Here is a 24,237-nt window from a genome sequence, read left to right as displayed (position 1 = left end):
GATGAAAGCACAGACCCAGTAATTGAACATCTCGGGGACTGGGTGGAATCACTAAAAATGAGCATTAAGGCTACCACAGCCGAGATCGGCATGGAAGAAGGACAAGTCACTGACTCTAGGTTATTGCATATGTGGGAAGCACATTTCAGCTTGCAAAACCGCTGGAAGAGGAACAAACACAACAAAAATCTTAAAAAGAGAATTGCAAAGTTGCAGAGACTAATTGAAAAATATACTCTAGAGGTTCAACACAAACAATGGGAGCAAATTTGCGACCGCATGAATGGCAAGCTCGAGTGCAGGAAAACTTGGCATCTGCTAAGGCACCTTGTTGACCCCACAGAGGCTAAATCAACTAAACGAGGTCAACTTATGAGATTAGTGCATCAGTATCAAGGCACCACAGAGGAGTTCTTAACGGAACTACGAGATCGATACTTAAACACAACCCAGATAGACCGCTGCCAAACTATCAGGGAACACGAACGAGGACTTGGACGCTGAGATTACGGAGTCGGAAGTGTGGCTTGCCATGGGGCACTCACTGCTCTCAAGAACAAATACTGGACAGACGGAAACATTCCACAAGAATGGAAACATGCAAAGATTACATTCATTCCAAAGCCAGGCAAGAAATTGTGTATAGAGAATCTTCGCCCAATCTCTTTCACATCCTGCTTAGGAAAGTGAATGGAACATAAAATTCTCAATCGGCTACAAGAATACGCTGAGGACAATAACTTACTCCCGAACTCCATGCTAGGCTTCAGGGCTAATCTTTCTACCCAAGATGTTATGCTGCAACTCAAGGCAGACATAATAGACAGAACGCAGCAGAAGAACTAAAGCCATATTAGGCTTGGATTTGAACTAGGCGTTTGATAATGTCACGCACGATGCTATCTTAACGAATCTCTCGGACATCAACCCAGGGCAAAGAACGTTCCAGTACATCGTCATTTCTCAGTAACAGAACGGCAGAGATAGCAGTGGGAGCGATTAAATCAGACTCAATCTCACTTGGAGGTAAAGGAACGCCACAGGGCTTAGTCCTGTCACCCTTCCTTTTTAATCTCTCACTAATTCAAATTCCTTCTAAATTAGCAGCCATCCCGGGGCTGCAACACACATTCTACGCAGATGATATCACTTTATGGACGACAACTGGCAGCGATGGTCAGATAGAGGATACCCTGCAACAAGCTGTAGACATAATACAAGGCCTGGCGGGTAAAGCAGGGCTAACCTGCTCGCCCTCCAAGTCCGAATTATTTCTAATCAGATACAAACCAAGGGGCCCTCGAGCAAAAAATTACAAACCTCTGCCTCCACTGAAAATCTGGGTGGAAGGGCTCCCTGTAAAGGAAGTTCAAACTATAAGAATCCTAGGACTCTTCCTTCAGTCGAAACGGAAGAACAAGGAAACACTAGAAAAACTCCAGACAACCGTACGAATTGCAAGCAAAAGGAAGGGAGTGAAGGAGACAGAACTTTGCAAAATAGTACAAGCATTTGTAATAAGCAGGTTTGTCTACGCACTCCCATACTTAAAATTAGACAGTAGTGAAAAAGCCAAAGTAGAGTCTATGATTAGAAAAGCATACAAGGTAGCATTAGGGCTACCGAACTGTACCTCCACCGAAAGGTTTCTGGGCTTGGGAGTACACAACACCTTAGACGAGCTTACAGAGGCACACTTAGCAATGCAGAGAGGCCGGCTTTCCCGCACCAAAGCAGGAAGAACCATACTTGATCGTTTAGGACTAGGCATACAGTTGCCACCCCAAGATACCAAAACACAGATACCTAAACACAACGCTAAGGTAATAAGAGTTAAGCCACTAGCTAAGAATATGCATCCTGCTCACCACGAGGGGAGAAGGGCTAGGGCAAAAGCTCTACACAACATATACAACCAAGATAAACATGCAGTATATGTAGATGCCGCAGAATATCCCCAGAAACAAGCGTTCGCACTAACGGCGGTGGATACGCAAGGTAGACTGATAGTCTCCGGCACTACCATAACGAAATCCTCGGAAACGGCAGAAGAGGCGACAATCGCCCTTGCTATCATTAACACAGAAGCTACTACCATACTCAGCGACTCTAAATTTGCCATACGCAATTATGCGAGGAGCAGAATTTCTCAGGCAGCAATGAGCATATTGGGTCAAACCAAAGACTTAGTCAGAATTATTGAATTGATATGGGTCCCGGCTCACTCGGGGAACCCTGGTAACGAAGCGGCCCACATAACAGCTCGAGGATTCGTCAGCCGAGCAGGAGACGCTGTCGTTGCTGCGAGTTTTTCGAAGGACGGCCTATCATCTTTTCACGATATTACTAATCATTTTAAACTTGAAAGGAGGATATTCCCTCCTCCAGACAAAGCCTTTAATAAGGAGCAGGAGACCACTCGGAGGCGACTCCAGACGCGATCCTTCATGACGCCTTACCTGTTGTCAAAATTCTACCCCGGTGAATACGACCCTGCATGTACATTATGTGGTGATTTAGCAACTTATGATCACCTATTGTCGAATTGTAAAGAGGAGCCCCCCCGGAATCTATAATACAGGTTCCTACTAGTGGGAGACCGTGTTGGTCAGCTCAGACTTGGGAGTTCAAACCCGGGTCATTGAATGGGCTACCCAGGTCGCTGTCAGCCGTGGACTGATAGCCACCTAGCACGGATCGTCTGCATTCTGCCTTTTCTGACGAATTAAATGTTTTCCAATCCAGTAGAGCTATGGCAGTGTTATCGGGAAATTATAATGAAGCGACCTTCAAACTTCCCTTCTTCTGAGCCTATTTTGTGCTTAGCATTTAACTTAAGTCTCGCGGTAAACGCTACCGCATTAATTTATAAATATTCTTGGCCTGTATTAGTTTTTGGAGCGCAGGGACCCAGATCAATTGGATTGGGCGCAGTTGGTCCTTCGTGGAGTGGAGGAGAAATAGGGTGGCGGGGAAGACCCAGTTTTTGGCAAAATTACGAATTGCATATTTAAAGTCACTGAAGATGGTTAGCGCAAACAACACACACACGTACACGGGCACATACAATTTAAGCTTCTAGCCTGTCGTTTAGCAGTGCCTTGAGGGCTTGCCTTAATGCTGCTTATGCTTATTACTGTAATATTTATTACTCAGTAATATCGCCAGAAGTTGCCAAATAAAAAATATCTAGTTTTGAAACTACTGTTAGTCAGTGTGAGGGAGGGTCAATGATGTGAGGGTGAGGGCGATAGAGGGCCAGCAATTTTTCGAAGTGAAGCTGAGGGTGAGGGAGGGCCGGATAACTTCTGAAAGTGGGGGCGAGGTTGAGGGAGGAAAAGTAAAAATGAGGGCATTTGCGCATCTCTGGAGCATTGAATGCTGGCGCGTGGTTTGGTGGGGGCTGGAGTCCACACTGAGTTCGCAAATCGTCATAGATGGTAGTAGAAGCATTGGGAACTCTGAAAGTTACTTTGTGTGTAGTTTTGGTTTTTGTTTATACCATCTGAATATGGTGTTTTTATGCGAAAAAACGTTTTTTTGTGGATTTGAAGCTACATAAATTTTCTGTGCAACGAAATAACTTTTTAAATTTCCTGTATCGAAATTAGTATTGCCATTAGAAATAGCTAAATATGTTAGCACTTGTTCAGTCCGTGCGCGCATATAAACAGCTTTAATTATCTTTGAAACGCCTTGTGATAAAATAGGTGCGAGTGCAGAGCAAGATGAAGTGTGCGGTTTCCTTATGTGAACGTGGCTCTAGTAAATTGCATCTGAACCATATGACAGAGTGTCGTATGGGACAGTGCCAGCGCCACCGGCAACCACTCATCAACCGCAATAATAGGAGCTGGCACACATGACGTGCCGAATTTTAATGCGAAACCATTTTATGGAACGTTGAGTGAAAAAGCCGACGCCGTGCATCCAATGGCGTTAGTTGAGTGCACTGGTACCATGGCGAGTGTGATGTGATGCCCAGGAGAGAAGCACAGGAGTAGTACTGATTAATAGTGTATAGGTAATGAGTGAATGAGTAGTGACTGCCAATTAATGGCTGTTAATTTCTTAAGTTTAATTGGTTCATAAAAATGGCTGTGGTTTAGCTCTGGTTAAACCTGGAGTGCAGCGATAGCTACCGCTGGCTGAGGGGAACTCGTTCAGTAAAATTGCAAAGTCAGTCTTTCGCCGCTCCGTTTCACTGGGCGTTAGTTCATATTCTTCCCTGGACGTGTATTCTCTCTCTCTCCCTCTCTCCACTCCCCCCCCCCACCCCCCCACTCGGTTTTGGAGGCGCACTGCTACGCCGGCAGCTGCTCCGCACCAAGTGACCATCATGGCGCCGCCACGGAGGTCAAGGGCGGCCACTCAAGGGGTGCCATGCTGACTGCTCGAAGTGCTAGCATATTGTAGCTGTCGCTACAAAACAGCCATGATGCGAAAAATCTAGTGAATGTAAATGAAATTGCTAGTACTTGAGTTGGAGGAGTCAGAGTTATGACCCTTAATTAGTGAATAAAACGGATGAAATGCTTCGTAATAAAGGACCAAACGGTAGTGTCTAATTATCGACCTCTAATAATTAGTGAGCAATAATTAGAGTGAAAAAGGGTTTAATGGCCCTGAAAGAACCAGGCACTGAACGGTGTTCTTCTGGCAGTAGGCAGTTGTTCTAGAGTTATGGCCAGCAGCGCGCGCTCAGAGATAGCACTGCCGCTACCGCATTGACACATCGTCGTTACAAAATAATTAAATTTCCAAAATGCTCCAAATGTAATCAAATGAACAGTACCTGAAGTAGAGGTTGGGAAGGAATAAATAGTAACAGCTAATTATCGACCCTTATCAGTTTGAAAAAATTAATGAACAACACGGCTAAAAATACTCTGAATCTAATCGAATAGTGAGTGCAATGTAGGTAGTAAAGACTAAATAGTGATACCATTACAGACATTTAATTAGTGAGGAGTAATTATTGAACGAAACGGCTAAAATTACACTGAATGTACTGAAATAAATGGTGCCTGAATAGGAGGTAGTAATTACATAACTAAAAAGTAGCACCTTATTACTGACCCCTAATTAGTGATAATTAGTGCATAAAATTACCCAAAATGTTCAAAATGTAGTCAGATTAACAGTACTTGAGATCAACATAATAAATGACCATAGTAGTGCCTTATTAGTGGCCGCTAAATAGGGAATAGTAAGTAGTGACTCAAGCAAAATTACCTGAATGTAATCATATTAAGAGTCCGTTAACTGCAGGAAGTAGAGGACGAAATAGTGACACCTATTTACCTAATTCCGATGCGACCACCAAATTGGCTGGGGTCCATTATACTTTGATATCAAATTTGGTCCAAAATTGCCAAAGGCAATTTTCGGACCGGTGCCAAATTCTGCGGGTAGCCCGGTCCTAATTTCGGTGCGACCTTTGAACTGGGCGCGTTTAGTATACGTGAATACCAATTTTGGTGCAATTTTAAAAGTGAATTGAAATTTGGTATTGGGGAAAAAATGGCAAAGTATCTGTCTCGCTTCTCGACGGACACCTGAACCGCGCCGTAGCTAAAGGGATAAAAGAGGGAGTGAAAGAAGAAAGGAAGACGTGCCCTAGTGGAGGGCTTCAGAATAATTTCGACCACCTGGGGATCTTTAATGTGCACATAATTTCGACCACCTGGGGATCTTTAATGTGCGCTGACATCCCGGGACACAACTCCGCTTCGCATCAGTCTCCCCTCGGGACCGATCCGGGAGGCCAAGGAGATCTGCGTCCTTGGCTTCTTCATACACCACCAACGCAGAGTCGACACCACCATAGCCAAACTTCGCACGGTGGGAGACCAGGTGGGCCGAATGGTCCGCCGGGTCTCAAACAAGCGGGGCGGATTACGAAGCAAGGATGCACTGCGGCTTGCCCATGCTTTCGTAACGAGTAGAATCCTCTACTCAACTCCCTACTTGCACCTGCGCAAACATGATGATGACCAACTGGAGGTCATCCTGCGGAAAGTCATCAAGCGGGCTCTCGATCTTCCGATCACCACGTCCAACCAGAGGCTTCTGGCCTTGGGCGTGGTGAACACATTTCGGGAGCTTCGAGAGGCCCACTTATGCAACCAATACACGCGTCTTGCACAGACCACGTCCGGTCGCCGCCTCTTGGACCGGCTACACATCAAACACGACTACCACATTGAGGAAAGGGAGAGAGTGCCAGAACCCTGGAGACGCGCCCTCCGGGTCCGACCCCTTCCCCGCAACATGTCCAGTGAAGACCATAGCGGTCGTCGCCAGGCGCGCGCGGAAGCGTTGGCGCGATACTATGGTAACCAAGAACATGTGTATTACGTAGACGTTGCCGGCCCACACCACGGGGGGTGGTACACGGCCGCAGTCGTACACAACACAAACACAGTTAACGGGCTCACTTTCAAAGCCTACAGCGCAACACACGCGGAGGAGATTGCCATTGCTCCGGCTCTCACGATTCCCATGTCAAAACACATCATCACCGACTCGCGAGGGGCCTGTCGGAACTACGAGTTGGGCTGGGCTCCCCCGCTTGCCTGGCGCATACTGGAATATCGCTGTCGATCTGAAGATCCAACTCCACGCAACCTGATTTGGGCCCCCGGTCACCAGGGCCTCCAGGGAAACGAACAGGCCGATCAGGCCGCCCGCGCACTCTCTCCCCGGGCTATCTCCCTGTCCTTGGAAGGGTACTCCCAATCAGACAATCTGGCCATTACATTCAAACAAATCACCGATTACTGCAAGGAGGAGCACCGACGCTACCCGGCCCCTTGTAAGGGTCTGGATCGCGCTGACGAGCGCCTCCTCATCAAAATTCTCACTAACACTGTACTGTGCACGGCGGTGCTTAAACACTTCAATACATCCTTTGATGGCACGTGCCAGTTCTGTGGGGAGGTGTCGGACACCTTCCACATGGTTTGGGCGTGTCAATCTAACCCATCTATCCCCCCAACCCAAACCACACCAGAGAGGACTGGGAGGCGGCCCTGCTCGGCTGTCAAGACCTGAAGAGCCAAAAGGCCTTGGTTCAACGGACGCGGGCGGCGTAGCTTGCCAATGGGGCCCCGGAATAGGGGCTCCACCTAGTACTGTGAGGGGAAAGGGCCAATAGGGTCCTACCCCAATCACCTTTCTGTAAAAATGTAATTGCTTATAAATGTTTTTCACCACCACCACTGACATCGCACAGCGCACGGGCGCCTTTCCATTTCGCCTTCATCGAAACGCTGCCGCCGCATTCGGGTTCCGACCGAAGTACTCCGGATCAGTAGCCGAGCGCCCTAACGACTCAGCCTCCACGGCTGATGGTGCAATTTGGCCAAAGTCAATTTTTGGTTGAACCGTGCAGAATTTTGGGGGTGGCCCGGCCCACCAAAATCTAAGTCATGCTGGCGTCATGACTGACCCAGGTTGTGTCTATCATGTATAGCCAAGGTGACATCACTATGCTTGGATAAATATTATATTGTTCGTATGAGCCTGCAGCTATGAAGCTGCTTTACAAGTAAGGAAGACAAGATTATGCTGGGGGTAGCAGTCTCAGGATTGTTTTTTTCGCACCAAAAACAGGACAGACAAACTTTCACAACCTGAGCGGAAGGCTCCAGGCGACTGCATAGTAGTAGATATAAAATTAAACTATCCGCGGTCACTTAGTAACTACCTCAACAGAGCCTGTCACTCCGGCACAAGCAAACTGCGGTCGCCACCCACTAATGCATGGCCGCGGTATTCAAAGCGAATGTAACAACAGGAGAGGTACAACGTATAATAGTTAGCGCTGATAGATCATTTTACTTTCCGTGAGGGATGCAGACATCAGAGAACAAGCTTGAAATAACTCTTCTGTAAGCCATTGTTTGAGATTCAGTAAAAAAAGCCTGCTAGCATGCAAAGGAAAGGTGTGCTCAATCTTATGTGTTTAGATGTATACTGTTCACAGTAAAAATCAGACTCTACGGTGCTGCTACGCTGTTCGCTGTCGGAACGAAGTCCTTTCGGTGAGTGTTGTGAAGCCATTGCTCCATCCGCAAGCGATCGGCCTTTCCATGCGGGATCACAAAAACGGCGAAGCCATCCACACGCCTTCTACTGCAGTTAAATGCACAGCAGCCAGGCATCACGCGAGCGCATTGCCTTGAAAACAACACGTGCTACGTCCGCTGCGCCCTGGCAAGGCGAAAAATGTTGCCAGCTGAAAAGAAAATCGCAAGCAAAAACACAAGCGGCGCGCGGATTCATGGGCAACGGCAGGGAGACCAATCAGCGTGAAGCAAAACCCGGCCTGCGGCCAATGCCTGCGGCCCGGCAGTGCATAGGCGAGCAGGAAGCGAGCAGGTCGCGCGGCGGCGGCGAAGTTCTTAGAGTGGCGGTAATTTCAAATTGTCAAAGAATCTAAGGCAAATGTATTGACAACCTCGAGCTGGAAGCAACAAAAAGGCTTCTTCCTTAGACATGAAACTCAAGCATACAAAAAGTGCCCAAAATATGTAATTTGTGATATTAGTAAATACGATAAGATGCTCCGAACTCTGGCGTAAATACGGGTGGAAGTAGGTGCAAACATCGTCCTTTTCCGCGTACGTTGAAGATGTGCCCCTCCCCTTGAACCTCGTGACGTAACGGAATAAGCATTCCCTCGTTTAATGTCGAGCTCTTGTAGCTCTAGACCATTGCACAATGTGGTCACGTAACACAATAGAAATAAAACAATCTGATCGACGTTTACTAGCAGAGAAAAGAGTTGCATTTTGTAACTGCCCTTGAGACGGGCAAGAGGTCACGAGCGCAAGCGCCAATCTTGTCCTGACACAGCTCGTGCTGCTCCCATGGCAGCTAGCAACAATGTGCAATGACAATACACTACAGCACCTCTTTCTTCCTTTCATCTTTCACTCCCTCCTTTAAGCCTTCCCGTATGGCGAAGTTCAGGTGTCCGCCGATATGTGAGACGGATACTGCGCCATTTGCTTTCCCCAAATACAATTTTCAATTTTTCAGTACCCCGGTCAATTTTCGCTAGAAACGAAGTCACCGCAACGTATATAACACAACCCACCAGCTCGTGCTCCTCAAGCTCCACCAACGACACGTTGCAGATTACATAGAGAAATATCCTTTCGACATCATCAGACAGGGAAGCGAATGACGTATCGACAACGTATTCATACAGATTGGCTCCGTTGGTAACCCACAGAAAATCTTCTTTCATTCCGTTTAGAGTACTAATATATCTGCAATGTAGTAGCTCGTCCTAAGAAAACATCGGGATGGAACGAAAGCCGCACTGCAACACCAACATTCTACAGATCAGAGTCAGCATCCATTAGGAGGCTCCGACCTAACCGAGCAGTATACTAAAGTAGTCCACGCCAGTACACTGAGTTGCGACGCTCAAAACGTTCATTCAAATAATGGCGCAGACCTACGAAGCGTGCCAGCACGTGCACGCAAGTAGAGTCCTTGTTAGCAGCGCCTACGCTGCGCCTCGCTGCCCAAGCAACGCCACTGCCCTTCTGTTCCGGAAACCCTTCTCTCTGCAGCCTTAAACTGCACGGCACATTTCATTCTCTCCCGTAGTCTACAAGAATTCAAAGTATATTTGTGCTCTTTGACTTGATCGATAACTCGCAACCAGAAATATTTATTCGCTTTTATTGATTTCTCTGAGTGCCTACCGACCGTTACACTCATTTAAGGAAGGCTCAGTGCGTGTTTTCTTCAATCCCATTATAAAACAGGCACCTGTGAGTCCACTTTCATAGAATGCATGCATTCAAACAGGGAAAATTCAGCAACCGATCACGGCATTGAGGCAGTTCTCATCTGTTGAGAGGCCGCAGTTCTGATATTTTCGAAAGAAAACAGCCCGGAAGCGAAAGCTACGAAAACATTGAGTGGTGCGCTCAATATTTAGGCCATGCAATGTAGGAAAAATGTGCCGATAGTTGATAGGTTCTTTAAGGTAGTCTACAACAGACGTCACGCGACGAAGTACGAAGCAGCAGTCACACCTTCGCATAGGCACTAGACCAGTACCCTTTCTTCTGTGTGCAGTCATTCTAACTTCCTACGCAGTAGCGCCCAAGCATTACCACGCAGTGACAGATTGGAACAAAACGAGCTCAACGCCAGTCGCTGCAGATGAACCAGCAGGTTTCCTTGTTTGGAGGCACAGTCCACACGTAAGGCAATAGAGAAAAACCTCATGTAGACCACTTCAAGTGAGCATCACTAAAGTTAAACTTCGTTACCGTACTCTCTGCTACGCCTCTCTGTATAAATAGCCCGTTCACAGTACAACAAAAAATCGACGTCGTTAGTTTGTAAACTATTGATATACCACAGACCCATTATAGAACCGCATGCGCTGTCCTTTGGGGACCGCTCGACGTAGAGTGCACTTTCAGGAGGATCCTTCGCGACCCGCACCGGCGATGCGCTCATAATATTTTTCAGTAATATAGAACTGAGACACGAGGGTGCTCAGTGTTCCTGACAGCTCGTCCTGCGCGCCCAGGATATAACACCATGGCCACAAATCCCTTAAACTCCTCTAGAGTTAGGGAATTTACCATGACACGCAGTTTCGCAGTGCCAGTTTCTATTTTCGTCGTCCTCTACACAGCGATAGCTGGCCAACATCTCCCAGCCTCCACAGATGTTCACATACATCCGAAGATGCTGGAAGCACTCCAAGCCTCGTCACTATCCAAAGCACAACGCATCATATTATATCCCCCTATGATAAAACCACAACTTCACATGCTAGCAAACCAGTTACCTGTTCCCCTCAGATACCTCACCGGAACCCCTCTACAACTACTCAGAGAGTTCTTGCCTGCACCTGACTCCAATCCACGCGATTGGTACGAAGAGTTCTCTACGGACCGCCTCCTGTTTGTCCCATGGTACTGGAATCTCACCGAAGCCACGAGAGAAAGGCTGCAAAGCCAAGCCAACGGTTTTTTAACATTGCGCATCTTCGTCTTTGGTGACTCACACGAGCAAACTCTTAGTGAATTCTACATAGAAGGCCTCTGTCGCGTTACAAGCGTGACTCCGCAAGGCTTCAGTATTCCAGCCAATGGCTTCACCAGGTGCGATATTAGGAAGTACTGTGCATCAGCTTCAGAGCTCTTCGGTGCACCAGTGCTTGAAAGAGACTTTCCCTCCGGAAATAATTACTTGGCGACCATCGGAACGACTGGTGACGAATTCAGTGACCACCCGGAAAGCATGGCTGTATTAGACGCATACAGAGCGAAGAATAACACTGTTGATATTATCGCCAGTAGCAGCAATCTTAATGACCTCCAAGAAAAGCGAGCTGACTTTGAACTGACTCCTCTTCCGGCAAGGATTTCCGAACTTTGGCGCTTTTCAGTAGACGCCTACTACTCTCCCGCTGAGAGGTGCATTTTCAGTCGACGCGAGGTTACCGTTCTTGTATCGTTTATCGATTCCTGGATGTCGGTGCTTTGGTTTGTAGTCAACCTTACCTTACTAAGTGCCTCAATTGTTTCCGTCCTCTGGCTTCGAAGTCTGTTCTTGTTCCCTCGTCTGCATTTCTCACAGGCACGTCTCCTGCTCTTTCTTGTCTGCTCACTGCTAGGACGATGCCCTCCCGACACCATTGGAAACGCTAAGCCCTATCGAAGCGCCATCCTTGCTGTCTGGACAGTGGGGATGTTTTTCCTGGGAAACTATGTGCAGACCACAATCATCGCAATTGAAAGTGTTCCCGCCCTTTCCAGCGGCCCAACAAGCATGGAAAAGCTCAAGCTTCATTTGGCGACGGGATCAGTTAGGCCTTGCCTCACGATGTACTGGTGGGGGGAGTGGGAGCTTTATTTCGTTAACCGTCAACGGACCGGTGACGACTTCCTTATGGAATTCATGTCTCGCTGCCGCGGTGATTGCATCAGTTTTTTAAAGGCGTCTGTGTGCTATGAAAGGGCCCGGGACGGAGGACACGTGGCGCTGTCCATCTGCAGCGAGGAGGAAATCCTGGCCGCCTCAAGATGGAATCTGCTGCCTGGAGACAATTGTGGCTTGCTCCATCGACCTTCCTATATACTGAAGTGCCACCCGCTGCGGTAGGTAAACATCTTCTGGTTCATTCACTGATACTTGTAAGTGACTGCAGATAGTAACTACCGCGTTGGAAAACATGCGCTCACGTTCAGTAGGCGCACTCATTATTGCTCTAGTACTACTGTACTCGGTAAATGCTGTATTAGCCGCAATACACACTGTAGGAGAGCTTCTCGCAAACTGATGCTTTGTGCGCTGGGTGAACCAGGGTCTCCGGTGTCCTTTCTTTTTACAGCACTAGCACTTCACGCCGTTTTCCAGTCAATAGCGTGTTTTTCGACGTCGGCTCGAAAAAGCTTCTGTGGAGCCGAGCGTTAAAAGCGAGGACAGAGGGCTGGATGTGCACATACCGCTAACTGGCTCCATCTTTCCGTAATCATTAACGCATGCCAGGTGCGCCAATTAACGCGAACGCGCCAACGAAATAATGGAGCGCTGCAGAGCGCTCTTTCGTAATTCGGTACGCACGCAAGTTACCGGGAGGCAGAAATCGGTGAAACAGATTACGACTGGGATGGAGGTAGCAGGCTTGAAAAAAAGAACCATGTGCATAAACCAGATGTAAGCTGTGAAAGGCAGCGCTGCAATGTTACGTCCCATTTCGATAAAGCAGTAACTTCAATGCAAACTTTTCCTTTCGTACGCAATTTTTCTTAAACTAGCGGGAGTGACCACGGAACCATCGGTAACAAAAGTTGTGCCAAGTAAAGAGATTTTCCCCCTGTAACTGAAGAAGGAATGATAACACGCCTGGAATTATATCCTCTGCAGGAGTATCATGATATCCGCTCTCAATATACACATCTAATTCTAGAAAACTCGAAAACATAGTCTCATTTCGACGAAACAACATCACGATATATTCATAACTCGTGCTTAACAATGAAACATTATAGCTGTCATCCCTTCTATCGCCTATCCTGCGACATCAGACCTTGACAATACTGAGGTTTAAAAACTGCGCCTCGTTTCCGATAAAGCAATCTGATGGATGACACGGTGTAGTAACTGCAGAAGCAATTGCAGAACTTTCGTCTTGTAACACAGTCCGCTTAAAAAGATGAAAAATTCTACCAATAACAAGTTTACGAGACAATTTTTAGATTTTTATTGAGCTGTAAATTCACCACGCTGACTCTTTATTGAACCTTACCTGTGTGTATGTAAAAATAATTCCCCAAATTTCTGATACTGCTCAGCTTTCAATTCAAAGATGAGAATACTAGCTTTGAGCGTCACGAGTTTTGCCTACGCTGTTGATAACTCGTCATTAATTTCTTCATTTTTTCTCTAAAAGCTCCGGGTGTGCAACCACTCGTTGCAGGCTTCAGCATCGCCGCATGTTGCGCACAGTAGCTGAAGCCGGGCTCGCAGTTCGCCACCGGAAACCTCCATCTCCTCCAACCCGTGACATCAGCCAGGATGTGAGCCCGATCCCCCTGTTCTTCGCTGTGTATATTGTTGGCTGCGCCATGGCACTAATTTCGCTTTTCCTCGAACTTCTCTGGAAAAAATGTGATAAAAACACTGAAGAGGCGAAGATATCCTCTTAAGCGCCGAAAAAACCTTGTACAGAATCTTAAACGACCATATTCCTATAAGACATTCGCGCTACCTCTTAATACCCATATATGGCCAGTTTTAAGCTTGTGCGCGCTAGTTTCTGCGCAATACGAAAATTTATACACTGCCTTTTTTCATTCAACATGGCTCAAGCCTAATCTGAAGCATTTGCGCAGCTTGCCTTTGTTTTCGTACTGTGATTTAGTTAACGTTAGTGATTAGAGTAAACGTGTTTTCTCGCTCATGCTAGCATTACAGGCTTGAAGATGGGCATCAAAAGCGTGTGGGTTTATCTGAATAAACCGGAATTGGCGAAACACCTTGTCTGTCTCCGTCAAATTTGTAGCGAATCCAGAATGACGGTTATTCGTAGTACCAGAGGAGCTATAATTTTGGACCGCCCATACTAAACTTATCATCACTATCAGTCTGACTACGCCCACAGCAGGACAAAAGCCTTTCCGATACTCTTCAATTAAAGCTGTCCTATGCCGATTGCGGCCACACCATTCCCGCAAACTCAACCTCATCCACACATCGCCCCCCCCCCCTCCCCCCCTCACGCTCGCTTTTTCTAGAAATCCCTTCAGTTACCCTTACTGACATTCGGTTATCTTGCTTTTGCATTGCAAGCCCTACAAAAACTCATTTTCAGCTAGGATTTTATTAACCCGCATTTGTTCTTTGACCCACTCCGGCCATTTCCTGTCTCTTAACGTTAAACCTATCATATTACTTTTTATAGCTCGCTGTGCAGGCTTTAACATAGGTTGAACCCTTTTCTTTAGCCTCCACGTTTCTGCCCCATATGAGAGAACCAGTAGGATGCAGCTGTTAAAAATTTTTACCTTCAGGGATATTGCTAAACAGCTATTCTTAGTTTGAGACAACCTACCAAATGCGCGCCATTCCATTCATTCTCTGAGTTATTTCACTCTCGTGATTCCGATCTCCGTTTCCTACCTGCACTAAGTAACCGTATTCTTTAACCACTTCCAGCGCCTCGCTTCCAGTTATGAACTGCTGTTCCCTTCTGAGACTGTTAAAGTTAATTTGATTTTCTCCATATTATTTTTGGACCTACCATCCCCTTCTGCCTGTCTAAGTTATACATCACGCTTTGCCATTCATTCCTGGCTTAGCTAGGCAGTGTCATCTGTGAATCGCGGATAACTAAGCTATTTTCTATTAAATCTTGTCCCTAACCGTTCCCAATCCAGGTTCCTGAATACCTTCTCAAAATAGGTCATGAATACCATTGGTGAGACACGATCCCTGCTTGCCGCCCTTCCTTATGGCAATTTTATTGTGGATTTTGCTGAGGATTGTGGTGACTGTGCAGGGGTTATAGATATCTTCTGGCATTCTACACTAGTATCATCTACACCCTAACCCAATATTGCCTGCACGATTGCTGAGGTTACGCCTAAGTCAAATCCTTTCTAATAATCTATGAACAGTATACAAAGGGGTTGGTTATATTGAGCGCTTTTACCTTTCACCTGAGTGAAAACGCGAATATGGTTTATTGTTGAGTGTCCTTCACAAAACATTGCCTGATTACTTGGTTGATTGGTGCCTAAGGTAGTCCTTACTCTATTAGCGATTACCTTATTAAATATCTTGTAGGCAACGGACAGCAATCTGATCGGCCTGTAATTTTTCATGTTCTTGGTGTTTCCTTTTTTATGAATTAAGATAACATTAGCGTTCTTCGAAGCTTGTGGTACGACCGAGGTCATAAGGCATTGCGTATACAGGGCGGCTATTTTCTAGCACAATCTCCCCCCCCGCCCTTAAACAGACCTGCTCTTACCGGATCTTTGCCAGCTGCTTTTTTCCCCCTCTGAATTGATCTTAACGCTTTCCTTGGTTTCTCGTTCTTTCCTGGCGGGATGTCCCAATGCTCTACGCTACTTGCTCTCTCATTAGCACCTAGATTATGCTGGTTACTCTATAGATTTGTGTTGAACTCTTCAGCTACTTTAACTATTTTATCCATAATGCTAATGAAATTGCCCTGTTTGTCTCTTAACGCATACATCTCTGTTTGACCTATGCCTACTTTCCGCTCCGCCACATTTAGGCTACCTACATTTTACGCGCTTAACTTTTGAAGGTAAGCGCTCAAGCTCAACTGGTCATCAGCTCAACTCAACTGGTCAAGATCAACTGGTCAAGCTCAACTGGTCATCAGCTGTCTATTAGTAGAAACATGTTTTTCCTAGCTCAGTCAGTGTTAATTTCATATGAAAATGGGCTTCATGAGATGATACAATGTTTATTTTAGAGAAATCCAAAATATTTGACAGAAAACTGCAGTCATTTTGCATGGTTGGGCCCGACGAAAATTAGGTGCACTAGATCTGCGTGGCCATGGTATTTCATTGTTTCTTTGATTTGCAGTGTTGCTGTGGTGATGCCTTGTTATTCAGGATATTACTATGTGAATAAAGTGGCATGTGAAGTGTATTCTTTGTGTTATGTGTTTTTGCATGGCAAGGATTAAGCACAGCAGATACAAGACAGAATTTTCTGTCGTTCTAAGAATGCATATCTGGCATGGCTCCGGTTCTGCAGAGAACCCGGAACCGTCAGTGTCGTCGTCGTAACCGTCGGTGGCGTATATATATATATATATATATATATATATATATATATATATATATATATATATATATATATATATATATATATATATATATATATATATATATATATATATATATATATATATATATATATATATATAGCAGACAAGGTAAAGTAAATGAGGGGCCCGTTTGACAAACTGATGCAGGGAGCCAACAGTCTCCGAAACCAAAGTGCATAGGGGAACGTTATTTTTTTTAATGTGTTGTGCTTATCAGTGGGATAATATTACTTAGATTAATAAATCGATTAAAGAAAATTACTTATAAAGCAGCAGAAAAAAAACAACCATGCCGCCGGTCGGGTCCGAACCCACGACCTCCGAATATTGCGTCCGTTGCTCTTACCAACTGAGCTACGGCGACGGCTGTCCAATCTGCTGCTCTCGTGGATATTGATGTTTATTTGGTGTACGCGAACCTTGAGAGTGTTCAGCAGCGCCACCCTCGACCATAGCGGCGGACGTAGCACGTCCTGTAATAACACGAGCATGACGTGGAACGTCATCTAACGGCGAGGGCGGAAACTGTGCGAGAGCCCTCTTGAGCAACCTGTGGCATCAAGACTGCCAGAACCGAGACCCTCGTTAAGCTATTAGCAGACAAGGTAAAGTAAATGAGGGGCCCGTTGGACAAACTGATGAAAGGAGCCAACAGTCTCCGAAACCAAGGTGCATAGGGGAACGTTATTTTTTTAATGTGTTGTGCTTATCAGTGGGATAATATTACTTAGATTAATAAATCGATTAAAGAAAATTACTTATAAAACAGCAGAAAAAAAACTATGCCGCCGGTGGGATCCGAACCCACGACCTCCGAATATCGCGTCCGTTGCTATTACCAACTGAGCTACGGCGACGGCTGTCCAATCTGCTGCTCTCGTGGATATTGATGTTTATTTGGTGTATGCGAACCTTGAGAGGGTTCAGCAGCGCCACCCTCGACCATAGCGGCGGACGTAGCACGTCTTGTAATAACACGAGCGTGACGTGGAACGTCACCTAACAGCGAGGGCGGAAACTGTGCGAGAGCCCTCTTGAGCAACCTGTGGCATCAAGACTGCCAGAACCGAGACCCTCGTTAAGCTATTAGCAGACAAGGTAAAGTAAATGAGGAACCCGTTTTGACAAACCGATCAAGGGAGCCAACAGTCTCCGAAACCAAGGTGCATAGGGGAACGTTATTTTTTTTAATGTGTTGTGCTTATCACTGGGATAATATTACTTAGATTAATAAATCGATTAAAGAAAATTACTTATAAAGCAGCAGAAAAACAACGATGCCGCTGGTAGGATCCGAACCCACGACCTCCGAATATCGCGTCCGGTGCTCTTAGCAACTGAGCCACGTCGACGGCTGTCCAATCTTCTGCTCTCGTGGATATTGATGTTTATTTGGTGTACGCGAACCTTGAGAGTGTTCACCAGCGCCACCCTCGGCCATAGCGGCGGACGTAGCACGTCCTGTAATACTGCGAGCGTGACGTGGAACGTCATCTAACGGGGAGGGCGGAAACTGTGCGAGAGCCCTCTTGAGCAACCGGTGGCATCAAGACTGCCAGAACCAACACCCTCGTTAAGCTATTAGCAGACAAGGTAAAGTAAATGAGGGGCCCGTTTGACAAACTGATGAAAGGAGCCAACAGTCTCCGAAACCAAGGTGCATAGGGGAACGTTATTTTTTTTTAATGTGTTCTGCTTATTAGTGGGATAATATTACTTAGATTAATAAATCTATTAAAGAAGAAAAAGAAAAATTATATATATATACACAGTGTTGTGCGTTTTTATCGAGAAGACTAAAAAGTTTCCCCGCCTCAACCGCTGGCTCATTTGCCGTGAAACTGCACACAGAGCTTACGTATTATGGTAACTTTTTTATCGTAGCAAGTTTGACAACGGTACTTACTTAGTTGAGCCGTGCATGATGCGAAAACGCAATCGTCTATGTAGAGATCAGCGAACCCAACCCCGCAGACGACGTTTTTTCGTTAAGCTGCTGCAGTTGCGCCATCCCTTTTTGGCAGTCGAAAGCGTCGCGACAAGGCCGCCGAGGCGAGCGTTTCGAGATGCGCGGCCCTTTGAAAATGCCGTTCCGGCCGTTTCGAGTGCTTCAACCGAAGCGCTTGCAACAGTTTCGGCTAATTTAGCGGAAAAAATATCAGAACAACAGATTTAAAGAGGCTTTAAATTTCAAAGGATATTGTTTGCAACGCTCGTCTCGGCGGCCTTGTCTTTACGTTTTTCTTTGCCGAATACAGATTGCGCCACTGCCGCCCTTCAGCGAAAAAGCGTCGTCTGCGCGTTTTGGTTGCCGATCTCTACGTAGACGGTTACGTTTTCGCATCATGCACGGCTCAACTAAGTATGTACCGTTGTCAAACTTGCTACAATACAAAAGCTACCATGATACGCAAGCTCTGTGTGGTGTTTAACGGTATATGAGCAAGCGGTTGAGGCGGGGAAATTTGTTTAATTGCTCACGATCAAAACGCACCACACTGTATATATATATATATATATATATATATATATATATATATATATATATATATATATATATATATATATATATATATATATATATATATATATATATATATATATATATGATTTTAACTTTATTCACGATTGCATGTGAAAAAGATGAATACAATAAAAGTAGTGCAGCAGGAGGTCCCACAGTACATGACAGTCGAGGGGACCTCCTAGAACAAAACAAGTTGGGTAGAATAGCATATAATGGGAAGCAGTGAAGTACGGAATTAGTGTTAAGATACAACCTACAGAAAGCAACGGTGGTAATAAAAGTAAAAGCAGTGGTAACAATATCTGTAATGAAAACAAAATAAGCAGGTAGAATATCAACTTAGTTACATAATACAATATATAAAAACACTGGGATATTGCTTTCTAGATCTGTTGACTAGACAGCGAGTCAATTAAATAAGTTTTATTACGTTGATAAAATGTGTGAACAGTAGTGGAAGTTTTAATTTCACACAGTAGGGAATTCCAAAGGCAAATGCCAGCAAACTCGTAGTAAATTTTACATAATTAATCCAAACTTTAAGTAAAAGGAAATTATTACGCTGTCGAAACCTAGTAGAGTTAGTACTATTAAGTTGATCAGTGACACCGTCAATGTGAGCGTGATCATGATCATGATCCCCTCGTGTGTGCGTGTGTGTGTGCAGTGAGTTCACGGGTACGCGACGCGCCGTCTTTGTTTCCCTAATATGCCATAGATGTCCATTGTGTTCCGTTCTCCCGGCCGCCCCTCCTCTTTTTCTTTGCATTATTTTTGTTTATTTTTGTTTATTTGTTTTCTCTTAAGCCTTCTGTGTTATCAAGTCTCTTGCTATGAAAACACGCGCCCATACACTGTATGGTCATTCTTGAAAAAGATCGGCCCTCCGATCGAAACGTCGAGTAAAATAAAAACGTTTCCTTAAACGGAGCGTATTCTTCTATATATATATATATATATATATAGTCATAGCTCAATTGGTAGAGCACCGGACGCGATATTCGGAGGTCGTGGGTTCCGACCCCACCGGCGGCATGGTTGTTTCTGCTGCTTTATAAGTATTTTTTTTTCATACCATTTCATTCGCATTACAAAAGAGTGAGTGAAAAACTTTATTGAACATTTGCGTAGTTCGGCGGCAGCAGGATCCGCGTCGTCTTCATATCAGGCGATCCCGGATCCCGTCTTCGCAAGGTCGGACCCTCATTCCAGGGCTCCGCTGAGCCGGGCAACCTCGTAAGCGTGCTGCACCAGGGTACTTTGGACCGTGAGCTCGCTGCTGACGAGCCGGCTCTCCCATTGCTCCGCACTTGTGTGTTTGTGTTGGTGGAATTTTATATTTCGCTCACACTCCCATGTGATTGGGTACAGCGTTGGTACCGCCCCGCACCACGGGCATGTGGCTCTGTATTGTGTCGGAAACATCCTGTTTAGTATGTGTAAATTTGGAAAAATACCCATCTGCAGTCTGCGCCACCCGGTAGCCTCTTCCTTTGTTAGTGCCTTGTGTTGCGGAGGATATTTATACCTTAAGCCCCTGTACAGGGCCAGGTGCTCTGCATACCCGTCGCAGGCTCGGGTGCAAAAGTTGTCCGGTAATCCCGCTCGGAAACTCATCGCTCGAGCATGCCCGTATGCTCTTTCATTTCCCTTAATACCTGCATGTCCGGATATCCAAACCAGGCTGTGTATGTGTTTTGTGTCTGAGACACGCGCTTTTCTGAGTATGTTCATGGCTGCAGCACCTATCCTTCCCCTACTGTAGTTCATACATGATTCTTTCGAGTCAGTAAGTATGTTTAGAGATTTGTTTCCCTGGGAGCCGCAAGCGACCGCTAGAGCTATGGCAACCTCCACGGCTTCTGTTGCGTCCGCAGCCTCTGCCGCTGCACAGGTGATCAGTTCTCCCTGGTGGTCGACTACTACAGCCGCGGCCGTGCGCTTCCTATCCATCAGGTACAGCGCCGCGTCCGTGAAGACCGTGTTTTCCAGATTGGCTAAGCCTCGCTCGATATACTCGGCTCTTCCTTTCCGTCTTCCTTCGTGCAGGTTCGGATCCATGTTCCTGGGCAGGAGTGCGACCCGAATGGCTTTTTTAATTCCATCCGGGACGTCCCTGTAACTGTCAAGGCGCTCTTGTGTTTCCACCCCTATTCTTTTCAGCAGTTCCCGGCCTGTTGGCGTGCCTCGGAGTCTCGTATACTGTGCCCTGATTTGGGCCTCCCTCAGCTCTTGGAAGGTGTTACTAATCACTAGCTGGAGTAGTTTCTCGTTCGGTGTGTTCCTAGGTAGATGCAGGGCGGTCTTATATGCCTTCCTTAATATTACATCTATCTGTTCCATGTCGGCTTTGGTTGGTATCTGATAGGGCAGTGAATAGGTGACTCGGCTGACTATCAGGCTGCTCACGAGTCTGAGCGTGTCTTCCTCTTTCATGCCGTACCGCCTATGCGAGACTCTGCTGATCATTCTTCCTACCTGCTCTGCTGCTTTACTAATTAGGCTGATGGTGTGGCTGCATTTCCTGCTTCTTTGCAGCCACATACCTAGCACCCTTATCATGTCTTTCTCTGGGATCCTCTGCCCTTCCAGGTAGACTTCCAGCCCCGCTTTAGTGGGATGTCTTCCGACTCTCAGCAGCTCCGATTTCTCGGTTGAGCATCTGAGGCCTCTTTCTCTGGTGTACTTCTCCACGCACGCGGCTGCTTCCTGTAGTCTGTCCTCCTTCTCCCCCAGAGAGCCCTGGGTGACCCATACCGTGACATCGTCGGCATACATCGCGTGTTTTATCCCTGGTATCCTCTCGAGTTGCCGCGCAAGCCCGATCATCGCAACGTTGAATAATATCGGTGAGATGACCGATCCCTGGGGAGTGCCCTTGCATGGTGTGCCGAAAGGGTCGCTTCTAAGGTCTCCAAGCCCGACTGTCGCAGTTCTATCGCTTAAGAAGGCCCTGACATAATTATGGACTCTTCTTCCGCTGTTGGTGTTATTTATTCCCTCCATGATGGCGTTGTGGCTGACGTTGTCGAAGGCCCCCTTTATATCGAGGGCCATGACCACGTTTTCCCCTGTTTTGGCATCGTGGCTAGAACCTCCTCCTTAAGCTGTATTAGGATGTCTTGGGTGGACAGGTTCGCTCTAAAACCGTACATGCTATCCAGGTATAACCTTCCTCCTTCCAGATGTGTTTGAATCCTTTTGGTGATTATCCTCTCGTAGAGCTTACCTAGACATGATGTTAAGGAAATGGGTCTGAGGTTTTCGATCGATAGCTTTTTGCCTGGCTTTGGTATCATAACCACCATTGCGTGCTTCCACTCTGCCGTAACCGTGCCGGATTGCCAAAGCTAATTGAGGTACACCACTAGCTGGTCTATGACGTTGTCGCTGAGATTCCTGATTAGTGAGTTGCTGATTTTGTCTGCTCCCGTTGCCGTGTTCTTTGTGGCCGCTCTTACCGCCTCGATTACCTCTTCCTTGGTGATAGGCCTGTCCTTGTTTAGATTCTCTTCTCCTTTATACTCTTCCTTGTAGCTTTCTATCTGATCCTTCCCGTAGCATTTTATCCTAACTTCCCCTAGCAGCTGTTCCTCGGTTCCATCATATTGATGTACCAGTCTCTGTAGCGACTTACTGCCTTCGGTTTTGCTTTGGGTTGGGTCCATGAGGGCTCGGAGAATCTGCCACGTCCTAGCCGTGCCTAGCGTGCCAATCAGCGAATTACTGAACTGCTGTCAGCCTGCCTTGCCAGTTGTTTCGCGTATTGCTCTGCCTTTTCAGTTATCTCAGCGATTTTCCTTTGAAGCTTTCGGTTTAGCTTCTGCCTTTTCCAGAGCTTGGTAAGCCCTCGTCTTGCCTCCCATATCCCGATGAGCCTGTTATCTACTTCCGGTGTTTGCTCTGTTCTATCCAGAGCTTTCGTGTATCCCTCCTGGATTTGCCGAAGCTTTTGACTCCACTCCTCTACGGATTCGATTTCGCCCTCCAGCTGCGTGCATTGCACCCTGAAAGTAATAATAATAATAATAATAATTGGTTTTTGGGGAAAGGAAATGGCGCAGTATCTGTCTTATATATCTTTGGACACCTGAACCGCGCCGTAAGGGAAGGGATAAAGGTGGGAGTGAAAGAAGAAAGGAAGAATAGGTGCCGTAGTGGAGGGCTCCGGAATAATTTCGACCACATGGGGATCTTTAACGTGCACTGACATCGCACAGCACACGGGCGCCTTAGCGTTTTTCGTCCATAAAAACGCAGCCGCCGCGGTCGGGTTCGAACCCGGGAACTCCGGATCAGTAGTCGAGCGCCCTAACCACTCAGCCACCGCGGCGGGGCTCCCTGAAAGCGTCCCAATCCGTGATTCGTGCCGTGCATATCTTCCTTTTGACCCCCTCGGCCACCATGCAGGTTCTGACTATGTAGTGGTCGCTACCCAGGTTCTCGAGAAGGTTTTCCCATTCTACCTGCTTGTTGCCTCTTACGAAGGTGAGGTCCGGGCTCGTATCTGGGCTCACGCTGTTGCCTTGTCTGGTTGGCTGGCTCTCGTCGGTTAGGAGGTCGCACCCTGTGCTCTCTGCCGCTAAGCAGATGCCACGACCCTTCTTGTCATCTCTGGGGTAGCCCCACCTTGGGCTTTTGGCGTTGAAATCGCCTGCTATGAGAAGGGTGTTTTGCCCTGCTAATCTCTTCGCCTCCGCAAAGAGCCTGAGGAAGTCGCCATTTGTTTGCCTCGGCGGACTATATAGGTTAACTATTAGGGTGCTTTTGGCTTTCGCTTTCTTCTTGGGAATTACCTCTGTGATTATGGGATCTATGTTTGTGTCCTCTATCTGTTTGTGTTCTATGGCCACCACCTTGTTATTAATTAAGGTGGCAATGCTGCTGCCCTCTTGACATGTGTACCCTCTGAGTTTTGATGTCGTGTTGTTTGTTTCCTGTAGCAAAATAATATCTGGTGTGGTTCCCCTGGAGTATATGTACAGCTGCAAGAGGCCTTGCTCGCGTGCGTAGCCTCTGCAGTTCCATTGCCATAGCTCTAATTGTTGATTTCGCTCAGCCATGTTTGGTTAGCGCTACTCGTGCTGGGGGTTTCAGTGCTGAACCTGCGCTCGTTAAAGAGCCTATCCCTCGCATCGTTGGTTGTTCTCTGCGTGGTTTGACTCTTAACGTAGTTCCTGAAGCTCTGCTCTTGCATAGCTACCTTCTGCTGTGTCTGCTGCATTTCGCTGCGCATTTCACTACGCTTCCCCTGCATTTCGTTGCGTATCTCGTTGCGCATCTCCTGTATGAGTTTCATTATTGGGCTGTCCGGCCTTATATCCTGTTGTAAGTCTTCCTCAATCTGTGT

General features: G+C 46.6%; 1 protein-coding gene across 1 annotated transcript in view; it reads left to right on the top strand.

The window, feature by feature from the left end:
- The window catches only part of LOC144133908 (uncharacterized), a 46,524-nt gene extending 30,355 nt beyond the window's left edge, over positions 1–16,169 (top strand). The window contains exons 5-6 of the mRNA XM_077666965.1: positions 12,006–12,146; positions 13,469–16,169. Coding sequence (XP_077523091.1) covers positions 12,006–12,146; positions 13,469–13,697 — 370 coding nt within the window. The 3' untranslated portion in view covers positions 13,698–16,169. The remainder of the gene's footprint in view (positions 1–12,005; positions 12,147–13,468) is intronic.
- The last annotated feature ends 8,068 nt before the right edge of the window (positions 16,170–24,237 follow it).

The sequence above is a fragment of the Amblyomma americanum genome, chromosome 5 (genome assembly GCF_052857255.1).
Source record: "Amblyomma americanum isolate KBUSLIRL-KWMA chromosome 5, ASM5285725v1, whole genome shotgun sequence".
NCBI classification, from domain to species: Eukaryota; Metazoa; Arthropoda; class Arachnida; order Ixodida; family Ixodidae; genus Amblyomma; species Amblyomma americanum.
Note: the sequence above shows the minus strand (reverse complement) of the source record. Positions and strands in the feature narration are given on the sequence as shown.